The following is a 23905-nucleotide window of genomic DNA, read 5'->3' as shown; positions in this document are numbered from 1 at the left end:
ATATCACCAAAGTTCAGCTCGTTCTCATACAAACGATATTGATTAACTCTATTGGGATTAATTTCACTGGGATGCAATGCTGAAAGTATAGCATACTTGAAACACTGATTGTCATTATTACGAACATTAACACATGCTTTTTTCTTTTCTATAAACTTTGGAACTGGAATGAAGGAATTCCCCCTGTTCGGAGAATATTTGTTCATATTTATGCACAAGCTGATAATACTCGTCAGAGTCCAGCCAGAATCCTTCTCCTGGAATTCTTCAAGCTGGGCGAGAATAGGTTCATTAATATGATCTTTAAACCATTCTTCCAAATTTGTTGACATGTATGCTGTAGCACTTTCACTTGTAAAATATTTAATATCCATCGTTTCCTCACCATTTTTCTGCATGGAAAATTCAGCGATAAAGTCAGAATTTATTTTTACAGCGTTATATTCCTTCAAGCAATCTTCTACTTTAACTTTGAAGAGCTGTTGCGCATCGTTCAAAAAACTTAAAATGTCCACATGCTTCATGTTCACAACCACACCTGTTCTGATTCGATTTTGGAAAGCCGATTGCACATCTCGCCACTCAACTCGAGCTTCAGTTTCCTCTGATTGTAGACTGCCTCCTTTGCTGAAGATGTTGTTCGAATTGAACTTGTATGCATGAAAGATGTGTCATACAAGTTTGATATTTCTGCTTTTCTCCTCTTGCAAGATTCGATTTATCGATTTTTTCGTTTAATTCCTTTATTGCGGAATTGCAAATGTCTAGCCAATAATGAATGTCATTATTGCTCATTTCGTGTATATTCCGTAAAGTATCACGCACTAAATTGACAAGACGTTCGAAAAATTGAATTGAAGCCATATTTACTTTTTCTCACTTAAAGTAACACTCACAAAATAGGATTGTACAGACTTTTAAAAAACTAGTTTCGTGTACTGTAGTAGACGAATTTTGCTCCTCAAAGTAAAATGTTTTCCCTTATATAGGCATGACCGCGAAAGAAGAGGTGGAAAATTTTAGTGACTACCAATGAATTGCTAGTTTTAACATAGAGAAGGGATGGATTTTCTATCTTTTGTCCAATGAGAAGCGTCATCTTCCAAGTAGAGAAACTGAGAAGCGAGTTATGTCGAGGAGAAGGGATATTTTCTTGGGAAGGGATGAATTTTCTATTTTTAGACTAATCAGGCCTGTACTTTTTTTGAGCGACCAATTGTAAAAAACATAAGGCGGAGTTTCTCCTTATATATTGAGCGTGTGAGAATCAATCTGTTCATTTTAAATACTTACTTCTTACTGAACTAACTCTACAAGATGAATACAACGTGTGAATACGAAACAATGTTCAAAAATAACATGCTGCAATGTCCAGAAGAAAACATTTATATTGTGGACATTCAAGGGTTTCAAAGAATTGCCATGGATACTTTTATTTTTAAGGAAATCAGTTTTCTTAACTTGAAAAAAACTGCTTTTCCAACTGTATATCTCTTTAAGTCACCAATGCTTTGGGAAGATCTAACAGAGGAAGAAAAATGCATGATACACTGGCTAGAAAAAAGTTACCATGGAATCGAATAGAATTCTGGCGACATTCCTTACCATTGACTTAAGCATGTTTTAGAAATCTGTACGCAAGGTGTTCAAAAGCTATTTATCAAGGGGAGCAGAAAGCACAGTGGTTAAAAAATTATTTACCAAATGCGTAAGTATTTATAATATATCTTAATGTTTTATTAATTTATACTTTGAAAGTATAAATACTTACGTATTTACTAAATAACTATTTTCAGTTTAATCTCAAATGTTGAAGATCTCGGATGTCCATCACTTGAGAATATAAAAAGTAATGAACATTACTTTTGCTACAACCACGATCTTTGCATACGACGATCACCTGCGTGTACTGTCCACAACGTCCTTTCGATACGAACTTGGCTATTGAATTATATTGCCGGAAACTTTAGTCATGACGAGATAGATTATAATTATTTAAAATGTACTTGCTTGCACTAAATAAAATAATCTTTAAAAAAATGAAAAAATTCTTATGTTATGATTATTTAAAAATGTACTTGCTTGTACAGTGTCGGAAACAAATAGTTTTAAATATCGCGCGGAAAAAATGACGTCAGATAACGGTCATCTAGGCTGACGCTGATTTTTTTTTTAATTTATTTTCTTTTTTTACAATCGTTAAAAATTGTTGATACATCAATTGGATCTACAATAATTTCGTCATCTACAATTCTTGGTAGATTCCGTTGATGTTGTTGTCGATGTTGCTGCTGTTGTTGCTGCTGCTGCCGCTGTTGTTGCTGCTGCTGCTGCCGCTGTTGTTGCTGCTGCTGCTGCCGCTGTTGTTGCTGCCGCTGTGGTTGCTGCTGCTGTTTTTGGTGTTGCTGTTGTTGTTGCTGCTGCTCATGTTGAGTGCTGCTATTTTTTACTTTTTTATCAGCAGTGCTGTCTGTCCGCTTCAGTTGTAAACGGCCCCGTATTTCGCAAACTGGTCTCGTAGTTTCTGAAACAAATAAATACATTTTTATTTTTTAACGTGAATTTTTTAAAGATAAACTTAATTTAATATTTAAATAATTTTTTCTTACCCAGGTCCATCCTCGATGTTCCTGCTTTTGGAGACATCTCACCAGATGCCCTTTTCTTCTGCTTATTCCCGCCTTTGTCTTCTGTAAAAAAGAATTAATATTGTTATTTTTTTTTTAATAGATAAATCAATATTTTAAGAAAAAATTAATATTATTCACCATTTAATTTCCGCTTGGGAATCGGCCCAAGATCATGTATGCTTATAACCGATGGCATTCCGTTCGAACTGGAACTGCTCGAACTACTCTATCGAGACCGGTTTCCTCGGGGCTGAGATCCCAGTACTGACGGGGATCGTCGGCGCTGCGAAGGTTCTGATGCCGCCGGGGATCTTCGATGCTCCTCAGCCGCCTGGGATTGTCGAGGATTGACATCGTCAACTGTCGACGAACGGCCAGGATGCCGTGAGCTCGCCTTAGCGTTCTCCGCTGAAGAGCTTTGCGATTTGCTGTATAACTTCTGCAAATCAGCATTGGACGGCAGTGGCGGCACTGTAACGCAGAGAAAAAAATCAAATTAAAAACAGAAATGAACAATTTTTTGCGCATTAATATACAAAAAAAATTATACTTACACCTTTCTATTACCTCCATCGACCAGGAGACGTACTCCAGCATAGTCAATAGAGTCGGTGCGTTGGATACCAGCCAACGTATGCACTCCTGGGCGACTCGAATCCTACTTCTTCTGGAACTCGTCTTCTTCGTTGCTATCTTGATCTTTCTTCAAACTTGTGAAATTGAAAAATCGATGACTGAACTGACTGCAGTTAGCACTGGGACTATTTGTACCCAAATTTTAGCTTGCTCTTTCTATGACTCTCCTACAAAAATTCTCTGATTGGTGAAATTTTTCCTCTCTAATTCTACAATTCTCCTGGAAAAGTTCTCCAATTGGTTGAGTTTCTCTTTCCACCACCTTCTTGAAAAATCCTCTGATTTGTGAAAATTTTTCCTCCCTAATTCTCAAAACACGACAGTTTGTGCACACCCCCCGCTAAAAAAAAAATATATTTTTCATAAACGCGCAGAAACACTTCGACTAATCTACGACCTTTTCTTGACCGAGAAAATTTCTAAGACCCTTCCTATAGGCTTGTGATTGAATCTCTGCGCGCAGACTCCGTAATGGCTTGTGTACACATTTTTAGACTCAAGCGCGCAGGTGTACAATTTTTTTCGCTCCATCTACTTATCAGTTCAGCCAAACGCATTTTCTTTATCATCCCGTATATCTTTGAGAAAATTTCTAGACGCCGGACGTCGTAATGGCTTGTGTACATAAAAAACAAGGTCCAAGTCATTAGGGTGTTCATAAGGCCCATTAGATCGTGTACATCTCCTCGCTGCAGGCCATTTTCGATTTTACATCCATCCGCACGAGAAAAAAGGCCCTATCAGATCGTGTGTATCTCTGAAAAAAAAGGCTGCCCCTTCCACTAAAAAAAAAGTAGCCAATAGCTTTTCTTTGTAGGCGGTGAAAAATCTACAAATTCAGACTTGTATAGGGAAGGGAATTGAGAGTGGTGGGAAACCATCCCACTCTTTCTCTCATTGGTTACTAAAACACATGAGAAAGGGAAACATATCCCACTCTTTTCATCTCGGGTACTAGAACACGTAAGAGAACGCTATAGGCATTCCAAAACATAAGGGAGAGTGGGGAGAACTATTCCCTCTCTTTCATCGGGTACTAAAACACTCGGAGAGAAGAGGGAATGTTTTAGTATGCGTGAGAGGGGGAAACTATCCCACTCCTTCATCGGGTACCAAAACAGTTTGAGAGGAGAGGGGGTGTTTTGGTATGCCTATGTTTTGGTATGCCTATAGCCTATCTACTATTATTTTAGTTCCAATATAAATAGCCATTTCATTATTTTCCCAATGAGAAATAAAAAATTCAAACAAAGCTTCTTTGAACCGACTATTCCGTAATTCTTTATGGAAGTCACTCGGCCTTATTTGCTCAGGCCCAGATATAACGTAATCTCTCATAGATCCCCCTCTTATAGATCGCTCATAATCTTTAATAGATGGTGAAAAATATTGATAAAAAATAATATGAATTTCAGAAGCGTTTTTAATTAGTTATCATTTGTAATATTTTCTTTGATATATTTTTGAATGTTTGAGGAATATCTCGCATGCAATGCAATAAAAAAAAACCATCTATTATTCGAATATCGACATAAGGTGGTGGAGTATTTTCGGCTTTAAAACATTTCATCAATGCTGATTTTTCCGTTTTACATATAGTGCCGTCCAAATGGCACAATGACATGGGCAATGGTGTTAATGGAAAAGTTAAGACTTTTTCTACATTAGTATTTTCATTTAATGAAATGTCAAGTATACGTTCATATAAATCTCTTTACAACCTTACTTCTTCCACTTTATTATTAATTTTTAGTTTCTTTACTGCATTGCAGGAAGCAAAATTTAATATTTTTTTATAGGCTCCTCAAATCTCTTATTAGAAGTGGAACATTCTTCAATAAATGTTTCACGCAACTGATTACCATTTTTCTCCACATTTAAGAGAAAGTTAGCTACTTCCTTTGATGCGCTTTGGTCTGTACTAATGTTATATAATAAGTCATCATCTAATTTATCGAGGTCAAAAGGAATAATATTTTTTTCGATTTTTTCAATAAATTTATTAAGTTGCAAAGAGTCCTTGCTTAATTGATGTTTTTCTAAATCAGAAGTCACATCCTGTACTTTTTTTAATCCACTTTCTTCATAAACGTGTGATATAATAGTACTTCTTAAACTATGGCTTTTTGCCCATCTTTGGCGCGCTGATATTAAATTAGCAAAATTGACTATTCCCGTCAATTTATTTTCTGCATCAGCATTAATTGTTTGTTCTAGTGTTAAATCTACCGGAATTCTTGAAAATGGTTTATCAGTTTTTTTTATACCAAAGAATCCCTTTTTGAATTCAGCTGCAAGTTCTGGATGAGTCTCATCAACTTTTAATAAGTTATCATGATATTTTAGTAACCAACGAGAATAATTTACTTGGTTAAAAATGAAAAATATATTACACAGTTTCGGTAACATGAACTTGAAAAGCTGAAAATCTCCGATTCGAATGCTTTGAGTAAACATTAGATAATAATTGATTAAATCGATATACACCATGTAAAATTATGCCGTTTTTCCATATTTACCGTGTAATGTGTCATATTTATATACCACATATTTTGAAGTTATTTGTATCAATTCTGCATCGTCAAAGAAGTTACCTGTAATTTTTTGGGTTTGACAAATTTTGATCATCTCTACTAATCTGTCTTCAATATATATGAGGCATTATTTGTCAACCGGACACCCCCTGCTCTCCAGAGTTGTTTAAACTTTTAAGAGTCAATCGAGGTTTCAAAATTTGTGTTTTTTCGTCTATTTTTTGGAGCAGTGTGGCGTTTTTCGATTATCAAAATGGCTGAGACAATATGGCAGCTTAATACAATGGCTTAATGTAGGACTTTAGTTTCATTACAGAAATTATTCAAAATGAATGAGCGCATCAGGCTAAAAATGTTTATGCAAAAGTAATTAATGTCATAAAATATGGATCAAAACTAAAAATGGTGAAATTCAAGATGGCGGATCCAATATGATAGCCGTATAGGCTCTTGCAATTGAAAATTGAAAATAACCGTTTGACTGTCTCCAAATTTGATACTCAGGGGTTTTTGGGTTCGATAATTACAATTCTGATATCCAAATTGCTAAATTCAAGATGGCGGGTCCAATATGGCATCCTTATAGTCCCTTGATATTCAAAATGGAGAATAAGCGTTCGATTGGCTCAAAATTTGATACACAGGGGTTTTTAGAGTTCATAATTACAATTCTGATGTCAAAATATAAAATTTAAAATGGCGGACGGATATGGTGGATCCAACATGATGGCGTACAGGTCGTTGCCATACTAAATGAGCATATTGCATAGTCGCATATACAATAATTGATAATAATAGTATAAATTTTTCTTAATTCTTGAATAAGTTTATATCTATCAGAACTATTAGGATACTACTTTTCCATTAACGTTTTCCTCCCTTTTCAAATGAAAATTGTTTTTCTGACTTGAGTTGCATAATTGGATCTTTTTTTGAATCTTCCATTGAAACATCTCTACAACAGTATTGTTTTATTGGAATCGCGGCTACGGAAAAATTGGTGCTCGTGAGGTTTACAAATTGCCGAAATTTTGTCAGTCATATCCTTGTATTGTTTGCATTATTCGTTTTCAGAATAACTGAGACAATTTTCCATTCGTCGATGTCAACTGTGAGTGATCACCTGCCGACAATTCTTTTCAGGATAGTTGGTGAGTTCTTTCATTCGAGGCCGTCAATTGTGAGTGAACATCTGCCGACAGTCCTTTTCAGGATAGTTGGTGAGTTCTTTCATTCGAGGCCGTCAATTGTGAGTGAACATCTGGCGACAGTCCTTTTCAGGATAGTTGGTGAGTTCTTTCATTCGAGGCCGTCAATAGTGAGTGAACATCTGCCGACAGTCCTTTTCAGGATAGTTGATGAGTTCTTTCATTCGAGGTCATTTCATTTGTGATTGACAATGTGCAGGCGGTATAATATTTTCTTTTTCACAAATCATAAGATTTGCATCTTCGTCATGTCTTCTAAAAAATCTCAACATACTGATAGGTGCTGTAATCCTTATGCGAATTTGGGTAATCCACATCACAAGGGGAAAGATCTGAGAATGGTTTCTGAGTATCTGAGAAGCAAGTTTCCTTATTTGTTTGATAGTGATCGTCAATAAAATTGCAAAAGAATTCAATTGTAGTAGGCGACTAGCTAAACAATCAAAGAAACTTAGAGCTTCAGGAGGTATATTGGCAAATACTACAGCAAAAGCTGGAAAGCCATTGCCTGATGAGACTGTACGAAAAGTCAAAGATTTTTATATGAATGATATCAATAGTAGAGTTATGTCTGGCAAAAAAAGATGTTGTTTCTGTTAAATCAGGAGAAGATCGTTGTTTAGAACAAAAACGTCTTCTTCTTTTAGATTTAAGAGAACTTCATAAATTGTACAAAGAAAGCGAACCTAAATTTCTTGTTAGTTTCAGTAAATTTGCACAATTGCGTCCGAAACAATGCGTTCTTGCAGGTTCTTCTGGCACTCATTCTGTCTGTGTGTGTACAATTCATCAGAATGTAAAGTTGATGCTCGATGCTATAAATATCAAGAAGCTTACGGAACATTCTGCGAAATTACTAAAAGATTATAAAGACTGCTTGAAGCAAATAACGTGTGAAAATTCTAAAACGAATTGTTTACTAGGTGAATGTAATCTATGTTCGAACACAGTAGACTTGTCTCGATTCTTACATCAATTATTAGATAGTAAAGGCATCGATAAAGTCCAATACAGTACCTGGGTTACAACTGACAGGTCAACTCTACAAACTCAACTCTTCATCGCACAATTTCGTTGAAGAGTTATGCGATAGATTAACAACTCTAAAGCCTCATTCTTTTATTTCTAAGCAACTATCACAGTTTTTCGAAGAAAAGAAAAATAATTTATGCATCAGTGAGATACTAGCTGTCTTCGACTTTTCTGAAAACTATAAATTTATTGTTCAAGATGCATCTCAGGCATTTCATTTTAATAATAAACAATGCACCCTTTTTCCTGTAGTATGCTACTATAAAGAAAACCAAGAATTGAAGCATAAGAGTATCATATTTTTATCAGATAGTTTACAGCATGATACAGCAGCTGTATATACTGTGCAGATGAAGTTAATTCCCCATTTAAAAAAAGAACTCAGTGCAAAGAAAATCATTTACTTTAGCGATGGTGCAAAACAGCACTTTAAGAACAAATTTCAAATGATTAATTTGATACATCACGAGAGAGACTTTAGAATTAAGGCTGAGTGGCATATGCATGCAACTGCGCACGGTAAAGGCGCTTCAGACGGTATTGGAGCAACATTCAAAAGAGAAGCTTCGAGACAGTCTTTTGCGTAAATCAACTGAGCCTATTTTATCACCGCTTCAGCTCTTTCAATGGGGTAATCAATCCATGAAAAATATGATATTATTCTTTTATAGTAAACAAGAGCATACAAAATCGCAGAGATTTTTAAACGCAAGGTTCAAAAAAGCTCCTGCAGTACCTCAAATATCAAAACATCATTGTTTTATCGTGGAAAAAGGAAAGATTCTGTTATCAAAGAGATACTCTAATGCTTCAGATGGATTAAATCTTATTTATAAAACATGAAATTTTACGAATGAGGGATGAACGCATCAGCTCATAATATTTCTCCAATATAAAAATCCGCGATGTTCCAATTTTCACACTGCTTCACGGACTTTAAGCGAACTCGCATCAGTAAGACCCATATAACCTCGATATTGCTATCTCGAATGAAAAAAACTCTAACACCGAATTTATGACTTAAAAAAAACGTCCCTGATAAGTGATTTCAAGACGTTTTCAGAATCGTTATGGAAATTACATTACTATTACTGACCATGAGTGCATACACCATGCCCCTTTTAATTTCGCAAGGGCCTAATTTTGTAATATTGACATTAAAATAGAAATTGCCGAACTCACAAACCCCTCAGCATCAATTTTTGAGCCAGTCAAACGATTGTTCACCATTTTGTATTGCAAGGGCCTATGCGGCCGCCATATTGGATCCACCATATCCGTCCGCCATTTTAAATTTTACATTTTGACATCAGAATTGTAATTATGAACTCCAAAAATCCCTGAGTATCAAATTTAGAGCCAGTCAAAAGGTTATCTTCTATTTTCAATTGCAAGAGCCTATACGGCTGACATATTGGATCCGCCATCTTGAATTTCATCATTTTTAGACTTGATCCATATTTTATGTCATTAATTACTTTTGCATAAACATTTTTAGCCTGATGCGCTCATTCATTTTGAATAATTTCTGTAATGAAGCTAAAGTCCTACATCAAGCCGTTGAATTAAGCCGCCATATCGTGTCAGCCATTTTGAAAATCGAAAAACGCCACTCGGCTCCAAAAACTAGACGAAAAAACACAAATTTTGAATCCTCGATTGACTCTTAAAAGTTTAAACAATTCTGGAGAGCAGGGGGTGTCCGGTTGACAAATAATGCCTCATATATATATATATATATATATATATATATATATATATATATATATATATATATATATATATGTGTGTGTGTGGGACGTTTCACGTCAACCGGACCATCAGTGCACCCAAAATTTGGGTTAACCTAACAAGACGTTTGAGGTTTCAAAATGATCGTCTGGTCAAGGGCTTTTAAAAAAGTTCTGGCCTTTTCAAAAATCCAATGTGGCGCATAAAATATGGAGTCTGAAACCCACGTTTTCATAGCACATTCAACAAAAACAATAGTAAAAATGTTCTAATTTGTGAAATATCCCACCAAAAAGCATGTACAACTCATGATAGGACATATTATTGACAATGCTGACGGAATTCCAAAATCAAAAATGGAGGATCCAAAATGGCGGACATTATACCACCACCAAACCAATTTTACCGCAACAAATGATTTTAGATCAGTTTAAAGTATCGATATGGGGGTTTGTGAGGTAAATGGTTATAAATGTATTATCGGAATAAGTATTTGTGCACATGAATCTTATATTTTTCCGGTCTATTAGATTTAGAATTATCTGTCTGAGGTTTTGCACTTACATTTTTCTATTGTTCTGTGTATATGTATATGCCTGCGTGGATGAAAAAAATATATAATTTAACCAAATGAATCAATCTTTAATGACATTTTGTGCACTCTTATCAATTCTGGCTCCTCGTTCGTGGAGTTTTTACTGGTGATAAATGGCTTTCGCCGATATCATAAATTACTCTGTTCCTAGGTTCATTGGCATTTGAGTAATGCATGACTTTCAACGTTTCATTATTTTCTGGGATAAATCCATGCCCCATTTGTATGTTTGTGAGAGGTGGACAGTTTTTAAATCTCTTTGTTAGGAATTGACGAGTTTGTTCGTGATCTTTTTTAGTGTATAAGAAAAATTTTATATTGAATGATCGCCCATTAGCCCATGAATAAAGAGCTTTAACATCTAGAATTGCTTTATTTTTTGCAGCTTGTAAGCTCGCTCTTGTAGCTTCTCTCTTTACTATCGCTCCAACTCCATCGCAACTACCGTGAATTACATCTTGAAATTCTTTGGAGATCTTCCTAAGAGATTTGCTGTGTCCTGTATTAATATCAAATGGATTAACGCATCTATCGATACGATATTTTTTCGCAGGAGAAGACATTGTTGTAGGATATGAGAAAGCACAGCCAAAACAAAAAAATGTTAGAAATAACAAAATTACGGCTAATACAGTTGAACAAGGAGTTGCCGATAAAGTAAGACTTACTCAACAACTGCCTTAAAAAGGATGTTGAAGAAGAAGTCGCCAATGTATCTATTCATGTACCTATTAACTATCCTAAAAAGGACTGTTGGAGAAAAAGTCGCCTATGAATAAAGCCGCTGATGGACTTGCTCACCAACTATCCTGAAAAAGACTGTTGGAGAAAAAGTCGCCGATGAAGAAAGCATTCCTTGAAGAAAATATTCCTTTCTATGGGTTGCTAAACGTGGGAAGGGGTTGGGGGTGTAGGTAAAAAAGAGGGATGAAATAAATCACTTGAAAGCAATAAATTCCTTTGCCACAAAACAGTTTTATTTGCTGAAGTCTTTGCACAAGTTGTCATTGGACACGAGCCGTGTACTTGCAGCATTAGGCAGTTGGAAGAGGGGCGAGGTACAGCGCTGGACCCGGCCTCCTTATGTGCCCTCCGCGACGCTACTTCACTTGTGGGTAATGTGCAGCCGCCTAGCGGCGCGCCGCGGTGAAATCACCTCGCGTTGAAATCACCTCCGATCACGAGTTCACCTGACACGTCTCTAATGGCATCCTCGAGCGCCCCTAATCTTGCTGTAAAATCGGCCGCGGTTAGGTTCGGTGACAGATACACGCTGAAGTAAGTGATGCGACCCACCCTTACCCGCACGTAATCGTCCCCTTTTTCCTTGTCCGCGATTTTACGCCTGGGCACCCAGACGGCGGCAGTTTTGCGTCGTTCGACATCCAACTTGGTGTGTCGCGGTCCCTATACTGCTCACTTATCAAGAGGATATCCACTTTCTCCTCCGCGACGAATTGCGGTAGAAGATCGTGGGCCAACCTGCTCCTATGCAGATTGCCTTGCAGTATTCGCGCCATTATTTTTGGGTCCTAGCCGCGTTTAGAGCCCTGCGGAAGACCGCGCACGCTCCGGTTCCTGGAGCATGCGCCGTCTTATCACAGGGCATCTTTGCCTCTCTGCACAAGAAACACTTCATTTCTTGAGCCAGCACAGAGCATTGCATTGCCTTGTGCCCGGCCGCGCCGCACTTCCAGCAGTTGGTGCTTCTGTCGGTACCCTTGCATTGCACTTTAACGTGACCGTAGCCGAGGCATCGGTAGCATCGCGTGACGCTCGCTCGAACACGCACCCGGCAGTTAACCCACCCGATACGGATCTTCCCTTTTTTGAGCAGTGCGGCGGTCTTGGTCTGATCCATCTCGACCACTGCCACCCTCTGTTCCCTCGTGTTCGGCTTGAACAGATGCATTTTTGCATCTTCGTTGTCGGAGCCCGTCTCAGCTGCGATTGCGTCAGCAACCTCCTCCTTCGTTGTGAGGCTGTCAATGTCCCGGATCCCCAATGTGGTTTTGGGGATCTTGCCGCTGACTGTGCCTGCTTCTCCGATTGCGCTTTGGATAGCCAAATACATGGCTGATATTTCAAGACCGCTTTTATCATTTAAGGTTATTCTAGTATTTATTATTTTAATTCTCCCTGCTTCAATGACTTTGGTATTTTGGACTAGATTGCTATTGATAAAAACAAAGACTCCATCATTCCTGTTTATCCTACTTTCGTTATAATAAGTTTTATATTCATAATCTGAACCATTCAGTTGATAGAAGTTATAATTAACTTGCTCAAAAGCTTCTGAACATATCACAATCGCTGGTTTGATAGCTAAACTTTCTATTAAAATTTTCAGCTTATCAAAATTTGCATTCATACTACGAATGTTTACATGCATGATAAAGTCCTTCTTATTGTTTATAGCTTTGTTAAAATTTTCAATATTACCGCATGTCCGTTCTTTTTGCATCGATTAATTTTGAAACCTATCCAAATAATCAAAAATATCCATTTTTACCTATTTCTTGATCTTGTTTTTATCACTCTTGTTGGCTGGTGACAATGCAGAGGATTGCGGTTTTAGATGGTTCAGTGGAATTTGTGGATCACGTCTTGTGATTGGTCTTCTGTTGTGTTCAGTTTCTGGCTTTGTTTTGTTGCGTGGAGTGTCATTTTCCTGTTGTTCACTATCTACGACATTATTAGCCTCTGTGGATACGCCTGTTTGCCAATTCTATGCTGTGATAGATCGATTCAGTTTCAGGTAGAGTAGGTTTTATCGGGTAATCAATAGAGTCAATATATCTGTCAATTTTCTTTTTCAAGATGCTGCACAAGTTAGAGTCATAAGTATGATGTTTTGTGTCTAACTTTGACTTGTATTTTGTGTTACTATAGTGACAGTTATTGCACTTAGCATAATCTTTATCACAATTACACGTATTATGCTTTCCTGAGCATTTCAAACATAGAATCTCATTTTGACATTTCTTGGCATTGTGTTCAAATCTACCGCACTTGAAACAAGGACAGATATTGACCAAATCATAGGCTTCACATTGCTGATATCCAACAAAAATTTTGTTATTACTTTCTCGTACATGCTTGTAGATTTCAGCTGGAACTTCCATTATGACCGTACTCAAGCTGGTATGATTATTCTTGTACATGTGTATAGCTAGGCCTCGTTTTTCAAAATGACTGAAGTTCCTTTCATTAATGTCCTTCTCAATATCCGTGATTTCCATGTTTGTGTGATTATCAATACCTACTATCTTGATCTTCGGATTTTTTAGTTCATTCTTCATGATATCACATTGGTTCACCAACTCTGTCAATTCCGCACTATTATCATTAACACAGTTTATAATGACTTCTTCGTATTTGTTGACATAGATGTTTTTTGTTTGGATATTTTTTTCAGCTGTGAGGCATTCAATAACAGTCGTCATGACATCAATACTGCTATCACTGTTTTTCCTTACGGATATTTTAGGAACTTTTTTTTGGGTTTGTCTTGGGTACTTTATAACATCTGAGTACGCAAGGAAATTGCTATCCGTTTTGCTACGGCTATTTTGCAACTTTTCTTTCAAGAGGTCATTTTTCTCTGTCAGTTCACCCACTAACCTTTTCAACAGCATGTTCTCAGTTTTCAGCAGTTCAAGATCACTTTCTTCAATGGATTCATTTTCTAGCTGGTCTTGAGTCCTGTTACTAGTCTCAGCCAGAAGGTCACTCCTCACCTCTTCTGATTTTTTTAATTTAATCTGGGCTATCAAAATTGCTGCTGACTCACTTAGAGGTTCCTCTTCAATTTTTGAGGTTATATTTCGCTCGCTGTATTCCGAGCAAACTATGAGGTTATTTCCAATAAACTTATAGTTTTCGTTCTTTTGCCTGAGACAGCTAAAATGATATGCCTCATCACAAATTACACAAACTGCCGTTGTTGCTGGTTTTTGTTTGCAACATGCAAAATTACCGCGACACTTATCGGGAGGCTTATCTCGGCGCGGCGCCATGTTGGCTATATATAAAATAATAATTATTTACCGACGGCAGGTGTATTTTGAAAAAGAGTTGTGTTCTGCTGTTCGGTGTTATTTTGTGCTTGTAAATCACGCATATTATTGTCTTGATCAAGTTAAAAAGAGAGCATCACCAAAGAGGGAGAAAAAAATTTTAAAACGAACATATACACTCACACAGACACACACACGCACACTCGCATACATACATACACGCATATACACACAGAAACACACACAGGGTATACGTATGATGTTAACATTCCAAATAGCATTGCAATTACGTTAAATCGTTTTGAGATAATACTTGTATAAGTTAATATCAAAAAGTAATTACCCTTGCTAGTTGTAGATTCAGTAGAAAAATGTAATGCGGTTGCGTTTTTTTGTATTTTCCAAATAATGTTGATTTTATTAATAAAAAATTTTTAGAACAATTTGGATGATAACCGTGTACACTTGATAATGTTTCAGGAAGCGTAACATCACAATATTTTAATTGTAACACTTTACGGATCTGTAATACTTCTTTACACTTTTTTATTTTGTCTTTTGTGAATAAAATAATACGGTTCTCTTTATCGTTACACCCAAAAACGCAGAATAGTTCCTGAGACATTGTTAAAAATACGTTTATTCTAACGTATACACAAGAATACACAATTTAATATTTAATTTTTTATTCAAAACTTTCACTAGTTATACTGCATGTATCTCGTAAAGCTGCATACTCACTCGAAGTCTACAAAACTTATGACAGCTTTGGTGACCATCCTCGCTTGCAGTTCGAGTATGTTTATACCTGCCTCGTCTTACTTATAAACAACGCGCCTTCTAAGAACTGAATATTTTAACATTTTATTTACCTAACAGGAAATGTAAAAAATATAATTATTATATTTGTAATAATTTAATGTTATTTTTCATGCATGCTTTCTTATGTATTTATTTTTTAAAATATAAGATAAGGGCGGTCGATTTTTACATAAATCATTCATAAAATTTTTAAATAATTTTATGCATAAGTTTATATTTACTAAATAATGATAATATTATTTTAGAAACTATAATTTTGGCGCGTCTTTTCGTTCATAAATTAATATGTTCTACTTTAATTAAAATTATTATTGTAATTGAACTATTAAAATAAATTTTGTGGGAATTTAAAATTTAATCTTTACCTTTGAGTGTATACAATCATATCGTAAACTTTTAAATCAATATAAGCTTAAATGAATTACACAAATTGTGTGCAAAATATAGTGTTGTGTTTTACACAACTTTGTATTAAATGTGGAATGCGTTTACGATAGTGTTAAGCATAAATAAAGACAGTAAAATTTCTGAAAATTTTTATTTGCTTACTAGAAATTAATATTGAAAATTGTTGAATAATTGTAACAAGTTTACATCTACTATAAACTTTTATGTGATTTTGATAATCAACATTTATTGATCCAAAACAGAAAAATAATTTTATAATTCCATTGCATAAAAACATCTCTGCAGTGCAGTGCAAAAGACTCTCTCTTATCGCTATTGCGTCCGGTTTTGTCTTTCATCGACGTATGTGTATACATACCATGGGGCCTGGCTGAGACCTCTTGAACCTCTAGCTGCTCAGTTGCAGTGCTGCATGCAATGAAGAACAGTATCTCTACATGCTCATCTTAATAATTTAACGTATTATAGTAATAATTGGACTTACATTTGCAAAATACAATTTTAAAAGGTAAGACCGTCACATTTATTTGTCTATTTTAAATTTTTTCCTTGTCATACATTTCTAAATAAATATATAGATAAGAAATTTTTGTATGTATATTGTTAAAAAGGTAGAAGTAATTTAAATAATTTTTATCCATCATTTCTCTGAAACTGTATATAATATTAACGTTACCTTATTATAATGCCAGTAAGCTAATCTATGTTTAAAACTTTTTTAATTTTATACTTACTTTTCTATGTGTTTAGGTGCACAACAATAGAAGAGGTGATTTTGTTTATGTCTGCGGCAAATATTCTGAAGACGAAAAATATTAATTAGATAGACAAAAAAAGCAATGAGAATGTTTCGTCTAATCGCGGGGAAATCGAGACTAAGTAAGAAGGTAGATATTTTTTCATTTCACTGTTACGTATTCATTCCGTATTTTACAAAAAATATGTAAAATTACACTTTTTGTATGTTACACAAATTTTTAATAATATATATACAAATATACTTACACTATAGTTCTGCAAAAAAAATTACACAATATTTCGTAAACTTCGAAACTACAGAGCGGATTTTTAATTTACGTAAAATTTTCAACAGTACACTTGACGTACAAAATACATATTTTGATTTGTAAATTATGAATGTCTAATATAAAAACGCAAATGTGCAGATAAATATATAATTATCGAAAAAATCAAAAGAATAAACGTCAAATTTTGAAAATTGAAAACGAAAAGAATTATACGATTATGTACTTTTATAACGCCTTTACAGTTATATACATAGTTTATATTAGCAAATAACAATAATTTTTTTTTTTAGATAAAATGCTGCTATTAATGGTCATCGAGAGTCTCTTGTATATCACTTGCGTGAATGCACTTACTGGGTACGATTGCGGACGGACATCACCGAATGTGACAACCTTCTCAATGCGTGGGGTCGCTGCTTGCAAAATTATCGAAGATGAGCCAAATGTCACTAATATTAATATACAACTGCTGCAAAGTGTAGAACACGATCCAGTTTACATTTAACAATGCAGAGTCCTAGTTAAACGCACCATCCGCCGCTGTGGTTGGCTGTCCCACAGCGCAGACGTTTTTGAGGAAACAGCAACTTTCTATCTTGCAATAACACGTGACACATGTAAAGACCTGCATCGTCATGGGCAGTTTGAATATGAAAAAAACATTGTAAGAAACCTAATTGTTAATACTACAAATTTTCGGTCCGTCATTATAAGCGGAGACAAAAATAAAGATGGCAATTGTGAAGGCTTAACATTTACAATGAATGATTCGGTTTACAAAAAGGTAGTTGTTACTGATGAGTTAGAAATCAATTTTGCTGATCGCATAATTTCTGCCAATAGAATTAAAAAAGAAATTATCTTACCTTCTGGAACCCGTTGTCAATTGCCAGATAAAAATGCATAGACGCTGATCGAAATAGGATATATTGGGAGTATCGTCCGACACCTGTGTGTGATTACGAACAATTTGTAATTTTATTTGAAGGCAAAGGCGTTAGGGTAGGCGACAACACAAGTTATAATCCACTTGTATATTTTGATAACTCAACTAAATAGGTACAGTTTGGCTTTACTAAGAGTGGTGAAATATCCTTATGCGGGTATACAATTTACCGCACTGAACATCCCAAATTATATATCACCGAGTATGCACCAGGTCAGGGTCCACCTGCACGTAAAGATATTGCCGTAGAAGACATTGAAATAGCAGCATATTTTAACACAAAAATATCTTACTTAGTCCGGCATGTCAAAATGCAGTTTAAGTCACAGTATAAAGACATCATGATGCATCGATGTCGCCTAGAGAGAGGGATCATCGAGAACTCACTTATGCACATTCAAAATAAGCCTGATCATGTCGCAATGACTATTATGAAAAAGCCTGGCTATATGGCAGTTGTGCTGGGCGAATGGGCTCATATGATACCTTGTGAACCATCGGTATGTGTCGTACGCCACGTCGATGAGTGTTATCAGGAACTGCCGGTTACTGGCCGAAATGAAAGCATCTTTCTAAAACCATATTCGCTTATTATGACTAGAACTGGTACGCCTGTCGACTGCAATAACATTCTGCCTGCAGGTTTCAACATTGATGGTACTTGGTATCAATTTACTCCTAGAATCAGCATAACACATGAACCGCAAGAACTTAAGCCCATGACTACCCCAATGTGGAAGTACCATGACATACATGATCTCATGGAGAGTGGTATCTATCGTCCTATAGATCTAGAGAAGTTTAGAGACCACGTTCTCTCCCCAGCCGAGAGACCAGCTTTGCTAGAGAAAGTGGCAAGAAAGCTGTCCGACCATCCAGGATCTTCATCATCGCGCTTTGAAAGATTAATCGATCGCTCCACCATAGAAGCCATCGCAGAGTCTAAGATTAAAAAAATATGGGATGGTTTCACGCAATTTGGAACCTATGCCGCAGGTATAATGGGTATTATAACTATTATACAACTTATAAAATTAGTGGTTGACACGTTGATACGTGGATATACTCTTCAATCAGTATATGGATGGAGTATTCATATATTAGGAGCCATCTGGGCCTCTCTTACTCAAATGCTTCTTACCTTAACCAATAAAACCTCAGCCAAATCATCAAAACAGACTTCGGCAGAGGTTCCTCAAGTCGAGGTGCAACCATCATCCTCATCTAACAACAGAGAAGATCAATTAGCTGCCAGTTTAGAAGAGCAGCTTGAAAACTACTTATCAAGAATACGTGCCTAGTAGATCCAGCCATTTATATTCACTTATATTCACATACCTATGGATTAATTATGTTTATTATTCTTTTCTTCATTTAATATTTTTTTGTCCTGTAATATTGTTTTACATTATAACTTATAATACACTTTTTTCTGCTTAAACACACAAATACTTTACACACACATATATATATATATATATATATATATATATATATATCTTCCTATATTATATAGTCATTTTGGCAAGACTCCCCCCCCACCCCTCCACCCCCCCCCACTACCCCCACCACCCCTCCACCCCCCCCCCACCCCCCCCCCCCCCCACCCCCCCCCCCCCCCCGCCTGGGTTATACTTTATATTGAGTCCCTGTTTGTTAGTTAGCTATATGTATTCTTATCAATTCCGACTGTTGCTTCCCCTTCTTGATTCTCATATATATAGCTAGCCAACAAACAGGAACTTAGTATAAATTTTTTAAACGAAAGTAGAATAAAAGAGCTTTAATTTAAGCCCTGGATAGTTAAAAATCACTGTCTGCGTCAAAAGTTATGAGCATTTTCACTTATGAACATATCTACGAATAATTTCAAATAACTGGGTCAAAGAAAAGCCTGCACAGTTTTTGCTTTTTAAAATTCTCATAACTGTCGACCCAGGCGGTCATTTTTGTAATTGTGAAATTTATATACGCATATTTATGATAGATAAACTATACGTGCAGTAGATACAGCTACCAGAACGATTATACATTATTATTAATATTATTGTTAGTATAATTGATTAAGAATAATAATAATAATAACAATCATTATTGTTGTTGTTATTGTTCTGCTATTATCAATACAAATGATAAATACAATAGCACCAGATGTTTATATTACACCACGACGTCGTATGCGCACTTTTGTAAAATTATTCAGCGCGTCCGCCGCCATTTTGTTTTTTGCCTACGGTTTTTCAATAATTTTTTCAATTTCATATAATTACAAACTATGCTTTTATAAAATTGCATAGTGCATTAAATTGAGGTGAACTAGAAATCGATAAAAAATAAGAAAAAATGCAGACGATACTAGTCGGCATATTCGCGAAATTGAGCAATTTTTAGTTAATTTTTTCGATACTTGTCCCCAACCTACACTTCTGCCAATTTTTTTCCGAGTTTCTCTTGTTTCAAGGAATGTTTATGTAAATTTTTAAGCTTGTACCAGATCACGACCGTGGTTCGCAAAATTTACCCATTTGATTGCACGCCCACGCATGCATACCCAACTAGGACTTCTGCCGAGCGGGCTATCGACTCTTCGATACATATCGAATCGATATCAAAGGAGAACAGGCTTAAACCTTATCACGACCGTTTTTAGATGGCCGGCTCTTGGACTATTCTGATCCTATCTTGTCCAACGATGGATCCCAGTCGTGCATGAACATTTCTATTATTCTTTTTCATACTTTTTGATATTTTTTAATACTTTTTTGATACTTTTTTGATAATTGATTGATACTATTTATTTAAAAATAATAAAGCTCGGACTATAACATTTTTAAAATCCTCATCCAAATGTTCTTGCTTATATTATACTAGTTTTTTAATAAAATATAAAAAAAGAGTTTCAGCGTTATAAATGAAAAAGTGCGTGAAAGAGCTACGGCTTCATAAGGCTCTGTGTTAAAGCACGCAACTTTGTTAAGGATTATTACAAATATTTATCCTGTTAGGTAGACAGGCGGATAACAATGTTGCGTACATTTTGACCAATTTTTAAAAAATTTTTAAGAACATGATGTCTAATAAAACAACCAAAAATTAGCAGAGTTGCTTCTGAAAAGTGCGTGTACCTGGGTCGCCATCTACCAAATACACGCGAAGACCCAAGATTACGAAGCCAGAGCTCTATTACTGAGCTAACGTCTTTAATGCATTCGGACGTTATGCATCGTAGTACGGCTCAGCAGACTCTTATCACTGGCTCGTCTCACCATGAATGATATAGGCATTCTCGCTGCTTCGTCTCCATTTTCCTTTCAAAAAGTAGATAATGATATAGGCATTTCTGGCTCATGCGAGAAAGGGTGAAAAATTATTAATTTCCCTTCCTCTTCGGGTACTGTATCACGTTCAAAGGAGACGGGGTAATCCAGAATCCGTGTGAGCCAGTCTCGTATAGCCTATCTACTGCGGTCACACCTGCGCGATGTGCTCTCTCTCTCTCTCTCTCTCTCTCTCTCTCTCTCTCTCTCTCTCTCTCTCTCTCTCTCTCTCTCTCTCTCTCATCTATAATGATTAAAAACAAAACTTATAAAATTCATTTATAATATTTTATGAACACAGTCTTGTGTAGATACAGAGCCAACATATTCCTCTAATTGTTTATATTGTTACTTTTACCTTTTATTTATGAATTAATTTTTCTCATTTTATTCTTATATGAAATTATTTATAAATAAAATATAAACTAAGTTAAACAATTTTAGTTTGACAAAGTTTATAAAAAGTTATAAATAAATATAAATATAAATAAATTATTCCCAATATAAAAGTACATGAAAATTAACACATTTTGTTTTTGAAAAACAGAGATAAATCATGCAAAATAGATGTATGATATTCGAAAGCGCGCCGTAGCAACGCAGCTCCAAGGATGGACGTATGAGGCGTCCATCATTAGAGCTGGAGATGCTCAATGCAACTTTGAATTTTTCTCCCGACTAGATCCAGAGTCTAGCGATGCTAAATTGAAATTAATTAGATTTAATTGGAAAATGGAGGCTTATAGTAAATATTTTTTAGCCCTTAGTGACCAAATTTCTTTAAAGTTCACTAGTTTTGTAATTGATTATTATATTATTATTCATTTTGATTAATTACATTTTATACTATACACTACATACAAACGCGCGCGCTCACATACTGATATATGTAAATACACAAATACGTTTTAAGTAAAAAATGTATGTACTAATTAGAACCTTTTTTTTAGTACAAAACATGGAGTCAGGAATTAGATGCCGGACATCTCCCTGAAGGATTACAGACTGCATTCGAAGATTTTATCACCATAAAACAAGAAAAACATTAATTCATAACTTTAGATACTTTAATTCTTATAGATGCAATGTCAAGTATTTTAGTATTTTATATTATAGTATGTGTTGTATATTTGAAGAATTAAACTATGGTTTTGGCTTTACATTTTTTAAAATCTTTAATAATCTTCTAAGTCATATGTTTTATTTAGTCAATTCTAACTACTAAGAGAGCTGGAGAGACGACTAGTGAGAAAGAGCAAAGGAGAACTCGTAAGCACGTTTATTGTCGGGCCTAGTCGCAGCAGGTTTCAGGAGAGCGCTCGCACGAGAAACGTCGGGTTTCAGACACTCACACAATGCACTCTCGTGCAGCTTGTTGTATTCGTGCGCGGAGTTCAATTTGCGAAGTCAGTTTAGCCAACCAAAACTAGAGCATATCTGACTCGCGCTCGAACTAGTCTCGCGCGTAAAGCTCTCTCTCTCTCTCACCACTTACCATCGGTGTTCTCTCTCTTATGCCCGCTTCTGCTCCGATGTGTAAAGCTGGGGAGATCATAACAAGTTCGGAATATTACTCGTCATAGTTTAAATAATCGTATGTATGTCTGAAAAATACTATACTAGCAGCAAAACAGACTTTCCTGTTATTTATCAATACGTAAATTACGTCTACGCATGCGCGACAATATGTATAAATAGCGTGAAAAATTGGTTTCGGTGCTCAGTCATGCTCTGACTTTTGGAAGCGGTAAGATCGGTAAATCGTAGATATTTTAATAGATAAAATTTTTAAAAATTTTCTAATATAGTTTTTCACTCAAAATATTTTAGTATCAGAAGCAGACTAAACCTTCAGAAGGCTGTGAAGGTTATCTTCTATCTACACTGTACTAAAATTTTATTTTCGGGCGATTTTGTAAAAACTCTCCAAAATACGTAAAAAAAATTAAATCTATTTTACGGTAGTAATGTTCTTTAATGTGGAAAAACTATTTCGATAAATTATTAAACGTGCACGAGAATAGCGAAGAATTAGGGGACGAAATTCGCACTGCCGAACTCTACGCGGAGGAACCGAGCTACCAAGAAGTAGAGGCCGCGATTAAAAAACTAAAAAACAACAAAGCAGCGGGAAATGACTCTATACCAGCTGAGTTACTCAAGTATGGGGGCGTCGAGCTTACTTTTAAAATCTATAAACTAGTATTTGCCATCTGGAAAAATGAAACAATACCCGGAAATTGGAAGGAATCCATCATTATACCGATTTTTAAAAAGGGGGATAAGACAGAATGTAACAGCTATAGGGGTATCTCACTTTTAGCAACGTGCTACAAAATTCTGTCAAACGTAATACAAGCTAGACTCACTCCATTTGCGGAAGATATAATAAGAGATTATTAGTGCGCATTTCGGCGCAAGAGATCGACGAGCGATCAAATGTTTACCATAAGACAGTTTGTTAAGTTAAGAGAGAGAGAGAGAGAGAGAGCACAGCTGAGCTGAAGTGCGGAGGGAGGAGAAGTAAAGACCCTGTGTGGGAGAAAGCTGTGACGCTTTCTTCAAGCTTGCCTCCCCCGACTTTTTCATTGCAGTGTGTACGCTCCTCAAAGAAGGACGCATTTCTTCATTTTCGAGTATCGCATTGAGTTTTACTTTGAGTTCTATAGCAGAGTTTCAATCTGAGTATTTGATTAATTGTCATAGTCAAAGTTTTAATTAGACTTATACGTCAAAAATGGTGTATTAGAACATTTTCAAATCACGAAGATAAAGGCCATAGAAAGAAAATCCACCGCATTGAATTTTAATCAATTTGACGTCTCGTCAAACTGTTTTCCCAAACCCAAGCCCAACTGGTTTTTGGAGAGGGAGTCATTCTAATTTTGGAGATATTTTGGTATTGTTTTGAATCAAGTCAACAATCGCCTCCGTCTACGAAACAAAGTAAGTGACATATAGTAAATATATTCAAACATCGTCATTAATACTCAAATTCA

The 23905-nt window shown here is 35.7% G+C and overlaps 2 protein-coding genes across 6 annotated transcripts in view; one reads left to right on the top strand and one right to left on the bottom strand.

The window, feature by feature from the left end:
* LOC100115389 (REPTOR-binding partner) overlaps nt 1-22068 on the top strand; it is a 190259-nt gene extending 168191 nt beyond the window's left edge. For 4 of the 5 annotated variants that reach the window (XM_032601504.1, XM_032601506.1, XM_032601505.1 and 1 more), the window contains exon 5: nt 21857-22066. In XM_032601504.1, the coding sequence (XP_032457395.1) occupies nt 21857-21955 (99 nt within the window). In that variant the 3' untranslated portion in view covers nt 21956-22066. Of the gene's footprint in view, nt 1-21856 lie in introns of all 5 variants that reach the window. The other variant, XM_031924051.2, reaches the window with a different exon arrangement.
* Nucleotides 1155-6193, bottom strand: LOC116416305 (transcription activator MSS11-like). Its single transcript, XM_031924048.2, has 4 exons — nt 3185-6193; nt 2769-3101; nt 2610-2690; nt 1155-2524 (listed from the first exon to the last, which is right to left on the bottom strand). Exons 2-4 carry the CDS (start codon nt 2824-2826, stop codon nt 2178-2180), a joined length of 486 nt encoding a protein of 161 aa, XP_031779908.1. The 5' UTR covers nt 2827-3101; nt 3185-6193; the 3' UTR covers nt 1155-2177.
* Nucleotides 22069-23905: the final 1837 nt, after the last annotated feature.

The sequence above is a fragment of the Nasonia vitripennis genome (genome assembly GCF_009193385.2).
Source record: "Nasonia vitripennis strain AsymCx chromosome 2 unlocalized genomic scaffold, Nvit_psr_1.1 chr2_random0004, whole genome shotgun sequence".
Taxonomy (NCBI): Eukaryota; Metazoa; Arthropoda; class Insecta; order Hymenoptera; family Pteromalidae; genus Nasonia; species Nasonia vitripennis.
The sequence above is the reverse complement of the archived record's forward strand: the minus strand, read 5'-3'. Positions and strand labels throughout refer to the sequence as shown.